General features: G+C 38.6%; 1 protein-coding gene across 1 annotated transcript in view; it reads left to right on the plus strand.

Annotated features, from left to right (window-relative positions):
• The window catches only part of GK5 (glycerol kinase 5 (putative)), a gene marked incomplete at its 5' end in the record, with an annotated part of 22,579 nt that overhangs the window by 1,025 nt on the left and 3,146 nt on the right, over positions 1-18,408 (plus strand). Inside the window, 12 exons of the mRNA XM_009073235.1 lie at positions 2,175-2,250; positions 2,677-2,770; positions 3,668-3,799; positions 5,349-5,424; positions 6,026-6,087; positions 6,173-6,246; positions 6,558-6,622; positions 7,756-7,878; positions 11,065-11,169; positions 13,608-13,693; positions 16,483-16,586; positions 17,948-18,007. Coding sequence (XP_009071483.1) covers positions 2,175-2,250; positions 2,677-2,770; positions 3,668-3,799; positions 5,349-5,424; positions 6,026-6,087; positions 6,173-6,246; positions 6,558-6,622; positions 7,756-7,878; positions 11,065-11,169; positions 13,608-13,693; positions 16,483-16,586; positions 17,948-18,007 — 1,057 coding nt within the window. The remainder of the gene's footprint in view (positions 1-2,174; positions 2,251-2,676; positions 2,771-3,667; positions 3,800-5,348; positions 5,425-6,025; positions 6,088-6,172; positions 6,247-6,557; positions 6,623-7,755; positions 7,879-11,064; positions 11,170-13,607; positions 13,694-16,482; positions 16,587-17,947; positions 18,008-18,408) is intronic.

The raw sequence follows: 18,408 nt of genomic DNA on the forward strand, positions 1-18,408 counted from the left end.
CTCCTGTTCAGCCCCTCTTGCAGTTTGGTCTCCAGGTGTTACTCTGTCTCCAAGCTTGCCTCCAGGCAGATCTGCTCATCTCTTCCTTTAGAAGGCTGCCAGGCAACAGGGAAAGTAACCATCAGCAGGTGTAAGCTGCAGCTGATTATTTTGGGCTCTTGGTTTGTTTTCTCAGCAGCCACAACTGTTCTGTCACAAGAATAGCAATGCCACCTCAACTCCCAAAGACCTTCGTGTCTTCCTTCCCTCCCATTCTGTGGGGCAAATCAGGAAGCAAGTTTTTTCAGATTTTAAAAGGGGAAGCTTTGGTTGTGGCACACTGTCAGCAAGTCATTTTTAAGCGGTTGTGTATGTAAGCATAACCCCATGCTGCTGTCAAAAGAAGTAGTCCCATCCTCCTTTTTATGGGGTTGCATCAAGTCCAGAGCAGCTTCAAGAGTCAAATCACTGTCCCTTTGTTTATGCCAGCAGAACTTCACCAGTGTTTGTGCTGGTGCAAGAGAGGGTGTGGTACCAGGGGCAGGAAGACTGACTGGGAGCTGAAGGAAGGCATAGGAACATTTTAGTTTACAGGGCACGTCGAGCTGAACATGTGATTCCGTGTGTGGGTGGATGAGCTGATGTAGTTTGGTATTACCTAAGGGTGGAAACTGCTGGCTGTGTGGTGCCAGCCCCTCTCTTCCTCTGGCACTAGTTTGACCTATCCAAAGGACAGCTTAGCTGTAGAACATCCCACTTGTCTTTTGGTTTGTTGTTTTCTTTAATGGAAGTTACCTTTGCTCATGTAGGTGTCTAGAGAGTGTGATAGCTGACACAGGGAAAGTGGTGGGAGCATGTGGGTTGTGGAGATGGGGAGGAGTAGCACATGCCCCTAATCCATAGTGAGCTGTGGTAGTACTTGTATGGCTTTGCCTGAAAAAGAAATAGTGCTGTTTTCAGGCTGCCCCACTCCCAGGTCCTCCTCCTGTACACTACCAGTGGCACTTGTGCAGGCAGCTGGAGCAGGTTTCCTTGCGAAAGCACTGGTTTAATTTTCAGCTGATTGAGGGCTTGATAGCATTGCCTGTCTGAATGGGAGGACCAGTGTAAGGGAAGGTGCAGAAACACATGTGGAGTTGGGCAGCACAGGACATGCCCTTTCTCTGTGAAAGCCCTTCTGTAGTTGTCACAGAGTGGGTGTCAAGTGTAGAGTCCACAGGATGTGCTCACACAGGGGGATAACTTTGCACGTGAAAGTTAATGTGAGAACATGTATGAGGAAGACATAGTTACCCTGTGATTTGTTCAAGTAGGTGGATTGAGTGCCCTTCAGAGTTACAGTACTTAGGACAAAATAGGCTGTCTGTCATTTAAGTGGAATTTCTCAGTGTATGTTTTCTTTGCGTAATATTTCTTTTGGAATGATGCATGGAGGTACTTAGAAAGCTGACCAGGGCTGCTTTGAATATAGCTGTGGACATACTTGATTAGTTACAGTTATATATATTAGAAAAAATGTTCTATAACACTTACTTGAAGGTAAGGTTTCACAGCAGAATTGGTGTATGCCAAGTGTAAATTTTTGCACTTCTGATTTGGAAGTGGCACTTCAGTAGGGCATGGTTATTGGATTCAGTGGTGTGTGGTTTAAACAAACTTGTTCTCAGAATTTTGAAAGATTGCTCAAGAAATGACTAAGGTGAGACATGTCGTTATTAAAGTGATGCAAAAATCATTGCATACTGACGTTGTTTACTGCCTACAGGATCAACCTAGTTTTGTTTCTTTGTAGAAATTCTTTCCATCAGTCTGTAAAGGGACTTCTGTTTGTGCTTTCGGTCACATTCATCCATGTGAAATGCACATTTTAATTGATTACATAGGCATATGTAATTTGCCTGCCTGTCTCTGGGACTGTTCATGTAAAGTATCAACTGACCCTTCAGGAGGCAGAAAGGGTCAGTGTACCACAACTGCTTGTGGAAAAGACATAGGTTTGTTTATCAGCTTCAGCTGTCTGACTCAGAGTTCTCTAACATTTTGCTGCTCTAGCCACTTCCTTGAGCAGTCTGTAGAGATTTATGTTCTCGTAAACTATTAATTTTCTAAGTATTCCATAGTGTTTATAGTTAAAAGCTGTATTTTCTTGTTTCTTCAAATAAATGCTTCATTTGTGTGTGTTGTTTGGTTTTCAGCTGCAGGACTTCACATGAGGCAAATTGCTGGTCTTGGCATCTCCACGCAGAGAGGAACTTTCATTACATGGCACAAGTATGTCTATTGTATGTTTTTAAAAGGAATTTATATTCATAGACTGGATGGAAACAGATTGTAGAAATGTTGAACTCAATCAATTCATAACCTGAAAGTAAAAATTGTCAGTCATTCATGTTCTCTTGTGTTTGTGCAGCCATACCTTATAGAAGTTCAGAACAGCTTGTAAGTGTATGGCCCCTTGTTTTGTTCTTAGTGCTCTGGAAGAGATGAGTACATACATATTTTCTAGGTCTGGTGAGAAGTCTCACACTCAGAGTGTCCTCATGCCTATTACTAATTCCTCAAATCCACCAGGAGGGTATGCACTTATTTTAGGAATTGATCTAGTGTCCTGATTGGAAATGCTGAGTGATGGTGAATTGTTTGGGCAATCTGTGTTCTGTAGTTTTAAAGAGGAAATGTTCAAATGCTGTTTTTCAGGAGGACAGGGAAGCCTTTTCATAATTTCATAAGTTGGCAAGACTTAAGAAGTGCTGAACTTGTGAATTCCTGGAATAAGTCCCTTCTGCTGAAGGTAAAACTGTGCTGGACATATTAGAGCTGTTTCAGTTTTGACAGTAAGGGCAATATACAAAATACTGCAGGTGTGCTGTTCTCATGGTAATGTGATGTGCTGTGGCCTAAAAGCATTTAATTGAGCAATAGTAGCATGGAAGGTAGTGTCAAGAAAAAAATGCAGTACCAGTAGCCTGAAGGTGATTAATTTGGAAGAAGATACCTGTAGGTCTAACACACATTTTGTATCTTTTTAGTCTCTTTGTTATGTTAAAATGTTGCATGTTAACACTACTACAGCATAATTGTGTGATGTAGGTAGGTAGTTCTTGGTTGGCAGAGTTTTGGGCTTCTTGTTTCTTGGGTTGGTTTTTTCATGTACTCTTTGCTCAGGTTATCTATAGAAGGTACATTTTATGCTGCTCATGGCTCATGTTTTGTGCCTTTAGAAGAGAAAGATTTGCTCTAAGTAGAAAACCAGAAGTAATTCTTCCTCTAAATGGAAACTAGCTAGCACACTCACAATAGGAAATTAAGCTCTCAGGTTTGCCACTGATTTCTTCTGTGCAAGCTTGGTGACTAAATTTTGGTAAATCTTAGTTATGATTGAGCCTGTCAGCTGTAGGAGACCTTTCACTGGAATAGCAGTGAGTGTAATGCTGTCAGCCACATCATGCATTGTGCTCATACAGGTGGCCAGTCTTTGTAATGCAGAGTCTGTCAGTGTGCCAGCAGAACTCAGGGAAACAGACAATCCTTGCACAATCCTACCTAAGGATTCTCTAACAAAGTTAGCTTTCTGTATCTGATCTCATGTCAGCAGCTCTCCTCTGTGTTGTCCTCCTCTAAAGACAATTGATCAGAAGCCTTTAAAGGGTGAGATTAAAAATTAAGTAACTGTTTTCTTTTGAAACAGGTAATCCATGTTATTTTTACAGTGCTTCATTTCTTAACTGGGAATGATCGATATTTGGCACCAAGTTTTCTTACTTTTTCAACACAACAAACTTCTATGAAGTTGTCATGGGTTTTTAAAAACATACCTGAGGTAAGATGGGAAGGGACAAGTAATAGCTTTCTTAGTGGTTAGTGACTTGGGTTGGCTGTAACCTCTTTAGTTTTGTCTTGCATGTTCTTTTCCTCAGAAGAACCAGAACAGATGACTTTGGTCAGTGTTCATGTTCAAAGCCTGTCTTCCTAAGTATCTGCTCATGTTCATACAACTTTTTCCTCTGATTCTGGAAATGTGTAGTAGTAAAAAGTTTTCTTCTTGCATAAGGAACATAATCAGATCACCTTATTTCTCTTGATGTAATTATATAATTAGTGCAGGCAGTAACTGTACTTTGTTTTGCAGTTGTTTGCACTCCAGTTTTGCATGACAGCTGTATGTATTTTCAATGAGCCCTCTTAGCTTTCCACTCTGCATTATTCCAATATTTTGCAGTTTCACAAATAATACCATACTGGACAGTCAGATGCTGCAATTTATTTTGCATTTTGTTGCAGTGTAAATTGGAAAATACACATAAAAGAAGTTGTGTTGGAATAATCTAATGGACTAATGAGCCCAGAGCTATTTGTTGCTATATTCATTGCTCCAATCCTTACCGTTTTCCTTCTTTCTTCTATAGTATTTATCATTTCAGTCATCTTATTTTCTGTGTTGATTTTCAAGTTATTTTTGAAGAAAATTGATTATCCATTTTCTACCCCATGTAAAGAAACCCCCAAACCTTCTGAGTTTTTGACTGGTGTTTTCTGTCACATAGCTAAGTACTGAGAAGGTCAAATACAATTTTTTACTGGCATGTGTTGGTTGGACCTGTTGAAAATGTGAGGTGTGAATTTGGAGGATTATGGAATTGAAGGTCATGCAGCTGCTGAGTTTTCAGTGCGAGATGAACACTCTCCCAAATTTTGTCTTCATACTGATATTTGAAATATGTGACTGTCAAACCAAGAAGCTCAGAAAATCATGGCTTTGGATTACAGAGAACAATATGTTCAGTCATGTTCTGAGCAGATTAGTTTGTATGTTCTGTTTATGAATTCTGTACTTGTAAATGTTACTGGTTAGTGGAAATTAGATGAAACCTGAATTTCCTATTCTAGAGGCAAATAAGATGCCAAGGAAAACAACATTTTGAACTCTTCACAGACAGTGCAAACCAGAAAACAATGGCTTTGTCTCTATGGTTGTCAAATGCTTTAAAATACACTTCTTATTTCTGTTAATTTCATATTTCAGTGCTGTATGCAGGACCTTGTTCTCTTTCTCCACCACTCCTTCACCACTGTTATAATTGAGACTATAAAGTTTTCCTTCACATTACAGTAGAAAATTAGTTGCTCTTCTTTCTCTAGTAGCAGCTGGAAGAAAATGTACTTAATCTCTGTTAGGAGCATAAACTTGTATGACAATATTAGTTCAATAGCCAACTCGACCTCTTTAGGAGAAAAATTTGCTACCATAGACTTATTTCCTGGGGACACTCTCATGAACCATGAAGAAAATGAGAAAAGGTATCAGGAAATACATTTCTCTCAATTGTACCCAGTTGTAAATACTGGTTTTGTATGCATGTTTTTCCCAGGCTGAAGAAGCTGCCAAAAAAAATAACTGCTGCTTCGGAACAGTTGACACATGGTTACTGTACAGACTGACTAAAGGTGAGTGTTACAGTTCCTCCTCAATATCAGTGCAACACGCTGGAATTGGGGAAGTACTTTGTGACTGTCAGCTCTATATTATCCAAAGTTAGATTCAAATACTGGTTTTGCCGTTTGTGCTTTTTTATAATTGAGACGTATTGTAATGTGTTTACTGTTAAAAAAAATGAACTCCTGAATTAATTGTTCTTTGGGCTGACCTGGAAGGGTGGTAATTATCCAGTGTAATCAACCTTTTAAGCACGTATGATGTAAAGAGGACTAACAGAACTGATTGGTGTGGATTGAAGTAAAGTACCTGTGAAAGGAAAAGAATAAAGAATTGCTCCAAACATGGAGTTGGATAGATTGTGACTGGGAGGGATGGAGTTGGTGTGGTACTGGTGGCTCTTTTAGCCAGGTTCCTGAGGGGAAGTCAGGTAAGTAGTGTATACACATGACAGTGAGTGGCAGGTCAAATCTGTGTGCTCATTTTGTCCTTAGGATTTTGCTCATACACACTTAGTTTATATTTCATGGGAGTCAAGGAGATGTTTAAAGAAAGCCCTTAGGTATTTGGATACCTAAAAATCTTACTTTTTTTTTTTCTTTTGAATGACAGGTTCTGTGTATGCTACAGATTACTCAAATGCCAGTTCTACAGGCGTGTTCGAGCCCTTTACGGTACGTGTTGTTCTGAAAAGCTGTTGCTATTTGTTCTGCTTCGCAGGGATTTCCTACTGGTTTTACTTTTTCCATTTTATTTCAGAGAAGTTGGAACCCCACGTTGTGTAGTCTGCTTTCTATTCCAATGTCTATTTATCCACCAGTGAAAGACACAAGGTAACTATGAGGCATGAGTAAAAGAATTTGATAACTGTAAAATTTATTGCCTTCAGAAAACTGCCCCATGATCTGCACAGCCCAAGTAATATGCAGGTACACAAAAAATGATTTACAGTTACAGTTATAGAGTCCAAAGTTTCATTTTTACTGTAAGTGTTTCTTAAAGTGATAGTTCCAGTGTTTTCTTTACAAAAAATCAGTAGCATTACTTTTCCCATGTGATGCAGACCCAGGCCTCGTGTCCCCAGATGTCATTTTAACAAAAAAGTCAATCTACTGTTGTGACATTTCATAACGTTTGTTTTAAGCTTCAACTTTGGATCAGCTGACTCTGAAATATTTGGGGTGCCTATTCCAATAATGGCAGTGGTGAGTGAAAATATTTTCTTACTTAAATATTTGTACCTATGTTCTACTTACCTGGCTTTGATTTAGTACTTGCTTGTTTCATAAGTATTCTCCATTTCTTTTCTATGACTTAACTACAGGAGAATCGGTTATTGAATTTTTATCCAAAAACTCAGTTTACAGCCTTAGGAGGAAAGGAGGAGAGAGAAATGGGGATTTCTAGAGGTTGAAATCCACTGAGATTAGGTGACCAAATGCACTGAATATAAGACTCAGCTCTGGTAATGTGTGTCTTGGCTGTCTTAAAATCAGTTTTTCTATATAAAATTGTGCAAGAGAGTCCATTCTGGTCTGACTTCAGTGATACTCTGCACAAATGTAAGAGTATTTGTTAACAGATCCACTTGTGGTCACTTTTGGTACCGTTTGTCTCTACCCCCCAAAGATAAGTGGCAAATAACATGTTCTTGCCTCAGTAGTTAGAATTCGCACAAGAAAACACATTATTTTTCTAAATTGATGACTTGTAGCAAAATCTGCTTGAATTGAGCTAAGCAGAAAAACTGTCACCTAGCTAACATGAATTTCTCTTGCAATTTTTAAAGACCTGCAGGCTAAATTTATCTGTCAATTTACTGTTTCACCAAGGCAAAAATATAAGTAATACATTTAATGCATTTTAATATTTAGCAACCATCATAATTGTTGAAAAACTGAGCATGTAATCATTTGGTACAGGAGGGGTGTGAAGGAAAATGGAAGGCAGTACCTCAAAACTTCACCTTTCTGTTTGGACAAAGGAATTCAAGCCAAGCTACTCTGCTTAGCTCCTGGGATTGCCAGTGCCCCATTTATCTTTGTCAAGTATTTCTTTGTTTCCATAACACTTTAGAGTGTATTGCAAGCAATACTACAGACATTCATGTCACATCCAAACCTGGTGTAATTTGGTGTCAGTGATAAGTGTGACTGTTGGAATGGCCTGCAAATATCTAAGAAATTGCATGAGAGTCCTCTCCAAATGCTCAGTTCCTTTCTGAGTGGTTAGCTGTATTCAGAACTCTGAACTGCTTGTGATGGTGTTTTAAAACCCAACTCTGTTGTAGGGGGTAGTTGATAGCTAACTTGTGGCACTGGTTTTGTTGCTCTGACAGGTAGGTGATCAGCAGTCAGCTATGTTTGGAGAATGCTGCTTTCACCCAGGAGATGTCAAACTGACAATGGGAACAGGAGGTTTCTGGAATGTGAATACTGGAGAGCATCTCTTTGCGTCAGGGAGAAGTAAGTGAAATTTTGATTTTAGGGTATTTCAGTCTTTCAGCTGTTCCTTGATAGCTGATAGTGATGAGGGTACACGTAGGGATAAAACAGGGCTATGTTTTTCCTTCTATCTTTATCTTGGGAGTGCTTTCAGAACAGAAGACTGGAAATTTTTCATTGGAAATGTAAATCTTGGTTATCCTGAAGTATGCTTCTCAGGAAGGAAATGTAAGTAACATCATATTAGTATCTGCTACCTGCATTTTTTTTTTCCTTTACCTGTTCTTGATAGCAGTATTATACAGTACAGGGATGGAGAAAAAAGGGATTGGTCCTCTTGCTTCTCACATCAAAATGTTCCAGTGGATCACTGTAAGTTCCTCCCCTTGTGACCTTAGCACTTGCAGTGAGAAAATGCAGGATTAGTTTTCTTTTAAAATATTAGATATGGGTTCCCTAATGTGTTTCTAGTGTTTAAAACTTTGTCATTCTGAACATTTGTGGTCTGTCAAGCTTGTTGATTTGTCATAGATGGCTGTTTGTCAAGAGACCAACAGATGATACTGAAGTAAATTTGCCTACACAGTCTCTCCCTGTCGTGTTTTTAAAGAGTTGCTGATTTTGAGAAGTCTGCAACTTACAGTGGGAGGAGTGGGGCTGGGAAGGGGACTGCAGTGTGCTAGGGAGACTTAGCAGCACAAGTCTGGAAGAACTGAATAGCATTGGCATTGAATTCCCTATGAATGCTAATGCTTTTTAGGCTAATTAATCATGTCATCATGATGATATTTTTACTTAGGAAATCATATGTAGTCTATGGAAATGTAATAGTGGAAAAACATGCTGTAAGGTTTTTCCATTTGGTTTTTCTTTAAGAAAATCCTTAGCTATTGTGATCTGATAGGAGTTAAAATCTTCTAAGGCAGTCTGTGCAACTTCTACTGCTTTAGGCTGTTATTTATGGTAAAATTATTTTCCTTGTGTTCTTTGGCTGTCGTGGGGTATGGTTAGTAGGACAAGTTAAATACCTGCCTTTCTCAGTGCCCTGGGCATGAAATGTAATGTGTTCAGTCTTTAAAGCTGATGTATGTATTTAAGACTGCAAGATAAGTCCATACAGCATCCTTTGCAAGCTGCTTATTAGCTGCTGTTCTAGTTTCTGGTCTACATTTAGCTCTATGTATGACAGTTTTGAAAAAAAGAAGTCATTTCTTGAAGAACAACACTTCTCAGAATTCAGTGATGGAATGATACTGTATAGATTTAAAACCTGTCTCTGGCAGTCTGGTGGTTCCTAGTAACTCTGGTCATGCCAAGTGTCATGTGGCTCCATTCCCTAGAGGTAGGATTATATTACACTACTGGAGACTCTGGTGTGAACATCTTTAAGAAGGCCATCTGATGGACTTCTCTGACCCTAATTTGCTGCCTTTCTTTGGGACTTCTGGCTCAATGAAGTTTTTGGTGTTTTTTCCTTTGTGGCTTTACCTTTGGTAAAAACTGAAGATTGTAAGGGACACCTGCACCAATGATCTGGAAATATGTGTAGCATTTTTCCCTTTCAAGAGGCAAACACAAGCTGTCATCTGAATAGGTGCTGATGATTGTTTTATGTTGTAAGCACCAGAGTGCCTCCAGCACTAACCAAGTTTCTGCAATCGCACGAGTACTACCATGCAACTCTTTTGGACACAGTCAAGCAAACTGGAGTGATTTTGTGAGGCTCACTCACGTATCAGCAAAGTCACCTTGAGAAAGTAGTGAGAATCCCTAGATCCTTCTGGTGCTTTTCTGGTCCTTGTAAACTGGGACTCATTTACCTTTGTTGCATTACCCATGATCTCTAGGTCCTGAGCAAGGTCCCATAAAGGCTGGGTGCTTTCTTCACTCCAGCAGTTACTGTACTTGGTTGGGTGAAGTTGCTATTTAGTGGCCACTGAATGCTTAGGTTCTTGTTCAGTGACCTGAAAAGCCTTTTGTCCAGCTGCAGTGGCAGAGAACATCTACTGTTCAGCTAGATAACAAAGTCTTTTTGCTTTAGCATTCGAAGTAGTACTCTACAGGATTCCTGTGCTGTGTTCTTACTCGTGCAGGTAGCAAACAAGAAGGTTGTTGTGTTCACACTGTCTGTTCTATGTCTTGCCAGTCATTGTTAAGGTTTCAAGATATCTGGTGGGGAGCAGAGGGCAAGAACAAATCATTGCATTTATCCTTATTATTAGCAGTTTATTCCCAATGTAATAATACCTGCAAGCTGACATCTCTTTGAAAGGTGCTGTACTGTGTTTTCAAATAAGGTAACAGTGTCTGCCCTATGTATGTCTGCCTTTCTTGAGAGAGAGAGAGGGGAAAAAAATTCCAAGCCATTCTAATTTTTTTGGGTCCCTGCAGAGCTAAAACACTTTGGTGGAAATCATAACCTCCTGCAAATCCCATCATGTAAACCATAGAAGTGCTAATCTTTATATTTCTAGGCAAAGTGTGTCACCAAGTGTTGTTAGTGAGTTTGAGTTTTGCTTTTGTTACCTGTATAAGGCAAACACAGATGTAAAATGCAATACTGAACCAGCAGTAGCCTTTGCTGGGGACAAGAATGGGCAAATTGTGAAATTCGTTCTCTTTTCTGCTTTCTATGTAAGGAAGCATTGCATATTGAAAAATGAGTTAAAAACTATATCACTTTCACCCTCTTCTGTGGATATGATTTCTGCTCTCAGTTTGTGTTGCTGTTTTTGTGTGTCTGTGTTTGTTTCAGTGTTTGTGTTGCCCACCTGAAAGCCCAACCTCCATGTCTTGTTTGGGAAAAAATCTGACTTTTTAGAAACCATTGAGGGAAATTAGATGGACTTAAAACAAATTGGAAAACATACCTAAAAATTTATCAATCTCTTAATCATATAAACAAAGTAAGTGCAGATAGGTCTTCAGTTTAAAGGGGGATTTTTTGTAATTTGAAAGTGATTATTCTCTTTCTTTAATTTAACCTGGGTTTAACAACCTGTTGCCTAAGTCTCTTGTAATTCCATCACTACATTTTTAAACAATATATTTGACCCCTACCAGTGACTTTTTTTAGCTTGAATCCTGCAAAGGAATTGAATAAAATGTATTTCTTTTTAGCTGGGTTTATTGTGGGGAATGCTTGTGTATGTTTTTCTGGAAACATTTAATTTAACTATGTGTTTTGTTTCATGGAAAATAATTAAGACCTTTACCCACTGATTGGTTGGAAGATTGGGGAAGAAGTTGTTTACTTAACGGAAGGCTCTATGTCGGATATTGGCACTGCTATAAAGTGGGCTCAGGATATAAGTAAGTTTATTAATTTTACATTAATAAAGTTCATTTTATAGAAGGCAAAATATATAACTGCTTAAGAAACTGGTTTTTTTGGGTTCATAGTTATGTTACTGGACTTGGTTTTATTATTCCTAACTGAAGAAACTTGCCCACATGTTTTGGACAGCAGAAGTGCACAGCCTTGTTGGTAGGTTCTCTGCTGAGTGTGTTTACTGCAAGGAGTTTGGTTTGCACAGTCATCTCCTCTTCAGACTCTGCCTCACATCCTCCTACCTGCGTAGGCTTTCATTTTCCTGAAGCATTTTACTCCTGCACTTGCTTTCTCTTGAGCATGACAAACTTCCTGATTCCACAAGAACTTGCTGCAATGCTTTTGAGAGGTCTCTAGTTATCCACCTCAGAATTAATAACAGGTTTGATGAATATGAAAATAAACATGAGGAACTTCTCAAGTAATGGTGTTGTGTATGTTGCTTCACGTAGAAGTAATGTGCCTTTTGTCTGGGATTATTATGTAATGAAAGGTTTTGCATTCCAGTTTAATGAAAGGCTAAGAAAATACTAGCTCTGTAGAACTCGATGTTCAAATCCAATGGTTGTTTATAGGACAACTGTTCTGACTGCTGTAATTTAAACTTAGAAATTTACTTGGCTTACTTAGAAATTAAGTACACTTTTACTGAGATGAAAAAAGGAATTAATGTCTCAAACTTTGGATTGTCTCAGAAAGGTTTTCCTGAAGTGTAGCTCACCACAAAGTCCCACATTTCTTGAAGTTGCCAGCTTTGGGTGCAAATGTGCATACATGTGCTCAGGTATGTGCCCTTGACTCAGATTGGTCCTCGAGTCTTCATGGTCCAATGTTTGACTGAGCCTAGAGAGTAACAGTCACTAGGTTTTTGAGGAAATTGCTTAATTCCATACACAGTTCAGTGTAGTAGACTCAAGCACCAGTGGTACATACATCAGTTTGCTACTTCAGATTCCATAAGTAAAATGGATACTTATCCATACGGAGCTTATCACTACTCAAAGTGGATATTATTAGTATATGCAGAAATATAAAGGATTTTTAGCTACTCAGCAGTAAAATGAACAATGACAATTGCTGCCACAGGAAAGACAAGGGGATGTTGTAGAGGGAGGTAAAGAATGCTGCTTTAAACTCTGTAACAAGTAAGACCTTTATTTTCTGAAAATATTATTGCAGAGAAGCAGAATTCAGAAACTTTAATCAGCTTTAGAGAAGGGTAAAACTTTTGCTCTAGAGAAGAAGAATTGGGCCAAAATACAAGGTAAACCAATGGCCTCAATAAAGGTGGTGAGGCTCAACATGGATGAAGATGAGAAGTAGTAGTGGTAAAGGTTTGGAAACAGGAATTTCTGCAGCAAGGCCAACTTAGCTTAATGGACTTCTTTTAGTGGGATCATATCACTTCTAGGAATTTTGAAGAAGTAGTATGTGGAATTTCAACATGAAGTCAATCTTACTTAACCTTTTTATTTTCTGTCCTGGTATAGAGTTACTATGTATATAAATTCAGTACTAGCAAATACAACAAAAAGGAAAAGATGTGATTTAGGTTTATTAGTCTGAGCACAGTAGAATCCAAAGTTTTCAAACAAATTCATGAAGGTTACAAAGGTAAATTGAAACTCCTGATAAGTTGCCAAGATGAATTTTTCAAAGGTAAATGAGATAGATTAGGTTAATCTATCTTTAATAGGTGATTCAGTTTTTAGACAAGAAGCAGCAATTGCTCTCATGTACAGGAGACCTCTGTTCTGGAAGAACATGTTATGTGGCCACATAAGGATGTTATTAGTTAAAACTGCAGAAGATGGGTGTTAACACAAGAATTACAGGTGGGTGAAGAACAAGTGATTGAGTCTGGAGAGTTATGAAAGGAGACAGCTGGCTAGGCAGAGAATGAAAGTAGTGTCTGTCCAAGAGGTGATACTGTCATAAGGGGTGATTACCTTATTTATGTGTCAGTCACTTGTAAAGAAACTAAGGGTGCTGATAAAATACAGGTATTAAGGACTCTCTCTGTAGTCATTTGGTGATTGGGCTGACAGTGACATCTTTGGGGAAGAAAATTGTGTTAAGTTTTGTGAACACTCTTAGAGTGCCATTGTGATAAGTCTCAGTTCCCACTTCTGTCTGTTTGGAAAGCTAATGACCTCTTCCAGGGTGTGAAGATGAAAAGGCAGTAGCACAACAAATATGAGAGGATCCTTTTGGGTTTTAGCCTTCATCTGAGTAGTTTGGCTTTTTTAGTGTGACTGATGGACGTGAAATAGTGGAGAAGTGATCATTTCCCTTAGAACATGTAATTTGAGATTATTACAAAAGCAAATAGTCTAACTCTAGACTTTTGTCTCTTAGTGAGACAAAATGAAGAAATCGAAGTAAATAATAAAAGCCTACAACTTATGCATCTTTACAGATCTTTTCACCAATGTAGATGAAACAGCAAAAATGGCACGGAGTATTGTTGATTCTCAAGGCGTTTGTTTCATTCCAGGTTTCCAGGTAAAATTATTAACAAAATAGAGAATATATTTTTAATAACCCATTTAAAAATTTAACTTTTACATGTTTAAATGTAGTAATTTACAGCTTATCACACCTATTCATCCTGTACTGCTCAGGTTCTTTTTGTCTGTCACACTCCACAGTATATGAAGGTCATGGTCATATGCTTCACCACCACCACCCCCTTGAGAAACCCTACCAAACAGGGAATTACTGGAGGACAGATAAGCTAAATGATTTGCTCACCATAACTCAGTGCCTGCAGAGACAGAAATCATAGATTCTCTGCCTCCTGCAGAGCCTGCATTGAGACAATACTTCTAAGCACTGTTCTAAAACAATTCCTTTGATTCTGCCTTTTTTCAAGACGTAGGTTGCGAGTCATCAGAATGTGTAAAGGTATGAGCAAGATTGTAAGTCCCAATGTTACAAAAAGCAAAGTTATTATTTAGACACTTCTCCTGGGAATGAGCAAACTCAGTATGGTGGACTTCTCTCAGAACTGATTGGGTTGAATATATAGCAGCTCATCTCTGTGTGTTTCTAAAAGGTGTTTTTACATCTGTCTTCATTTGTCTACCGCATTCAGTTTGATCATGTCCAGGACTAGTGTTTTTTTTCTGAAGAAATTTAACATCTTTAACCTAACTTCTGTGTGAATCCTGTATGCTAGTGGAAGAAGGCAGAGAAGAATTTAATTTCTTCTCCAGATAGCCCAGCTACCTTCTCTTAAACAGCCACCCTAGTCACTAGGGGTATGGAGCTAAGATGCCTCCATTTAGCATTTACTGTGAGTAACTGTGCTGCTAAATTCCAGTGTTTGCAGACAGGAATCCTGAGGCAGAGAAATGGCATTCTGAACCTTTTTTGAACCTTTATTAATACTCAAGTTCTAGAGATGCTGGCAAAACCTTTTTTGGTCGTAGGTTTTGTTTGTGGGTTTTTCTCCCCCTTGCTTTCTTGACACTGTCTCCATAAGGAACCCCAGCTAGCTTCTGGGTAAACATGGATTCAGTCTCTTTTCCCTAATTCTAATATTCCCAGTCTACATTTATGAGGTATTCTCTAAAAATTGAACAGATTTCTCTTTAACTGTGACATCTAGTAACCACTAATAGTATCCACCAGTGTGGGTTTCTTTGCTTTTTAAGTCTCCTGATTATTCCCGTGCACCATGGCACGTGTACCCTCACGGGAACAGAATGTGTATGGATTTAGAAACCAAGTGGATGAAAGGCTATGGAAAGGGACAGTTGAACACTTGTGGGACTGTAATGTGTCCTGTGTTTAGCTTCACTGACTAGATGCTAACACAAACTGATTCTATCACGATGTTTCTTACACCCCAGAGCAATCACCATTAGGGAAGGTTCTGAGGAAACTCATGTGGTCACTTCCTGCACAAAGTGAAATGTTTCTCTACTCATCTGTAATAAGGCAATATGAACAAGTTTCTTTCTTACTGGATTCTACTGCTGTGGTGTAGTGCACTGAGGGGAACATCATTGTGAAAGGGTACTTGAAATGGAGAGAATATTTGCATTAATCATTTTTTTCCTTTGACTCATCCTGCTAGAGACAGGAGTTTCCAGAGTCATTGCTGTGGTTAACAGTAAGAGCAGAAATGTAGGGCTCTGCACTGGGGTGTGTGCATATATATGCACTGCTACTTTGGGGTTGTTTTTTTTAAACGATTGATTCTTTCTAGATACCCTTATGTAGGATATGAGTCTATGCTTTTTAGTTTATTACGTTGCATATGAAAATCTGTTAACTTGGAAGACATGAATACATATTATGCTACTGAGCTGGACAAGTGGTTCCATTCTTAGAGTGGCAGGGGTACTTATATATGGAAACTAAAGGAATATTTTCTTTAACTCTAATGCAGAAGTTTCTTCTATTTAGGAATTTCTCAAAATGCCAGTTTTCCTTTTGGTTGTGTGTACCTATTGGTACATTGCTGGGGTTTTGGTTGGTTTGGGTATGTTTTTGTTTAACATCTGATGGCACTTCCTTAACTTTATAAATATGTGTGTATATATTTTAGAAGCATGAAACTCAAACTTTTTGTAAGTGTTGTCATAATTGAATTTAGCATAATACAACCAGAAAGGATTGTTTCAGTTTAAAAATTACTGTCTGGAGTGAAAATAAGATCTAACATTGTCACAAACCAGGTACAGATCAGCAGACTAGTATTTTGTGGTAAAGGTCACTGGAGGAGTGAAGGGTGGAGAGGAGAGTCATAAACTGATCCTCTAGTTCTCCTCCAAAAACAAGACAACTCAGTGACCATTCGTGTTTTAGCTGGACTGTGTTTATCGGTGTCACTGATAACAAGATGTAGTGTACCCTAATAAAAAGTATTACCATCCTGTTCATTGTTACTTTTAAAAGTCAATTCATCTTTCAGTAGTTCAGGAATGTTTTAACAAAAGAAGGGGGAGTATTCTTGCTAGAGCTCAGCAATATCAGTGTGGCCTGTCCTAGACACTTAAAGGGTACACTATGTGTATTTTAAAGAGAAATCATATGGATTAGTCTTAGTATGTCAGATTTGGAAGAAGTCACTTACACCTTTTGCTGTTGAAAGAAGCTGTTTAAACTGCTCACTGAGTAAGCTAAAATAACACTATATACTTCTTACATATTGTTTTCAATTTTCTGCTTTCACTATGCTGCCTGTAATTGTCGTAAGTGATTTTTTTTTCTTACTATTTGACTCTTTTCTCAAAAACCTGCAAATACAAGTCAATGAACTCATGGTGAAATCTTTTCTGCAGGTTTCTGTGAATGACCCATATTTGTGTGCCTCTTTCATGGGGCTGAAACCTTCCACTACCAGAAACCATCTTGTACGAGCTATATTGGAATCTGTCGCTTTCAGGTACTGTTTCCTTTGTTATCTGGCTTATATTTTCTTGTATTTGCTTTTATTTAGATCAGCAGTGTTAAAGGGATACCTGGACTTCTCCAGTTTGTAAAATACAAATCACAGTAATCTGTTACTGCTACACTGGAAAGGAGTTTTAGCTGCTCCCTTTTTTTTTTTGTTAACAATTTACAAATAAATCTGTGTATATTTGTTAGTTCAGGGGTTTTGTTACTAGGTAACCATATAGAGATTCTTAAATTATATTGTTTTCTGCATGTTCTAAAAGTGTTTTTCGTTTGAAGTTTGTCCCTACTCTCCTGACAGTGTTTTGTCAGAAGCAGTAGCACACTCCAGATGTGTTTAAAATATTCCTGAAGCTGGAAAGTTTTATATTAGCTTTTGCCTAAAGTTTGAAGTTTTCGTGTTTTATAAAACACAGTAACAGGCATCATAAGCATCTTTCAAGATGTGAATGGACAGCAGCTCCCAGATCTCTGAAGGCTGAAGACACTACTGCTGGTCACTGCTGATACCACATCAGTAGGTCATTGTAGAATGGCTTTGTTCTGCCTTGCCAACCCACCCAGCATGCCTCAAACTGGAGCTGAGTGTGTTTTGGGCCTGGCTCACACTGCACTGTGGCCACTTAGGGAGCACTGATGTGATTTCTTCCATCTAGTCACCAGCTTTGCTTTGGGCGTCAAAATCTCCTGCGAAGAGGCAGAAAGGATGTTTGGAGGAAGGCAGCACTCTGAATTGCTGCAGCTGTTCTGTAATGCATTTTGTTTCTGCTCTGTAAGCACAAACACGGGATGCAGTAATTCCTGAACTGACACATGGGTCTCTTGAAAAGGATGTTAAGGGATGTTAAGAATCTCATCTTATTCAAATACCTAACTGGAAAAGAGTAGAGATCCTTTGCGTTTAAATTCTCTGCCATTAGATGAAATGGTTTCAGAATAAGTGAAATTTGCAGCCTTCAGATATTTGCCTTAAAGAACAGCTGGATGAACTCTGAGTAACACTCTGGCCTGCTTTCCTCACTCTAAGCCACTTGTTACATCAACAAGTGCATCTTGCCTGTAGAAACCTATCAGCAGTTTCTGGTGGGAAAATGAACCTTTTACAGAGACTTGCTATAGAATGAGCTGTGATTTAGCCATACCTGTGCCTTTGTAACCATGTACAGCAGAGGCCAGTTTTGGTCTTTATTTATTTATTTGTTTATATATTCTAGAAACTTGTTAGCTCTTGCAGCAGTTTGGATAGAACTGAGGCTTTTTTTGCCTTGCATTGTATTTTTTGACTGTGTAGATACTGGAAACACTTTATGGAATATATCATGTTTAATTCAACTCAATATTTTTTTTAAGAAACAAACTGCTGTATGATATCATTGTGAAGAAGGTGCACATTCCTCTGCAAACTATTCGGTAAGTTCCATGTAACCTTTAAATTCCATATGTGGGAGTTAGATTTTAAATAGGTGTGAACTCCATTATACATTTTATCTTACTATAAAAATTCTGCCGTTACAAAACAGATGATTACCAAGTCAAATGTCAATGTAACTTAAGCAGCAGTAGAGTCTACCCACAGCTACTGGCAGTGGTGATTGTCAGTGGGTGCGTAATGAATTGCTCTGGTTATTAAAGCAATGATGAAATAGAAGGCAAATTCACCTTTCCAGGTAGCACTAGAGTGGATGCAGCAATGCCTACCACACAGGCCATTCTACCCTCATCATTTTTCATTCTGATGGTTTTTGTACTGGGTCTCTCTCTGACTGTTTTTTGAAGATGTTGGTTAAAACTGGATCTGTTTGCGAGGGAAA

Source organism: Acanthisitta chloris, unplaced genomic scaffold (assembly GCF_000695815.1).
Source record: "Acanthisitta chloris isolate BGI_N310 unplaced genomic scaffold, ASM69581v1 scaffold30574, whole genome shotgun sequence".
Classification (NCBI taxonomy): Eukaryota; Metazoa; Chordata; class Aves; order Passeriformes; family Acanthisittidae; genus Acanthisitta; species Acanthisitta chloris.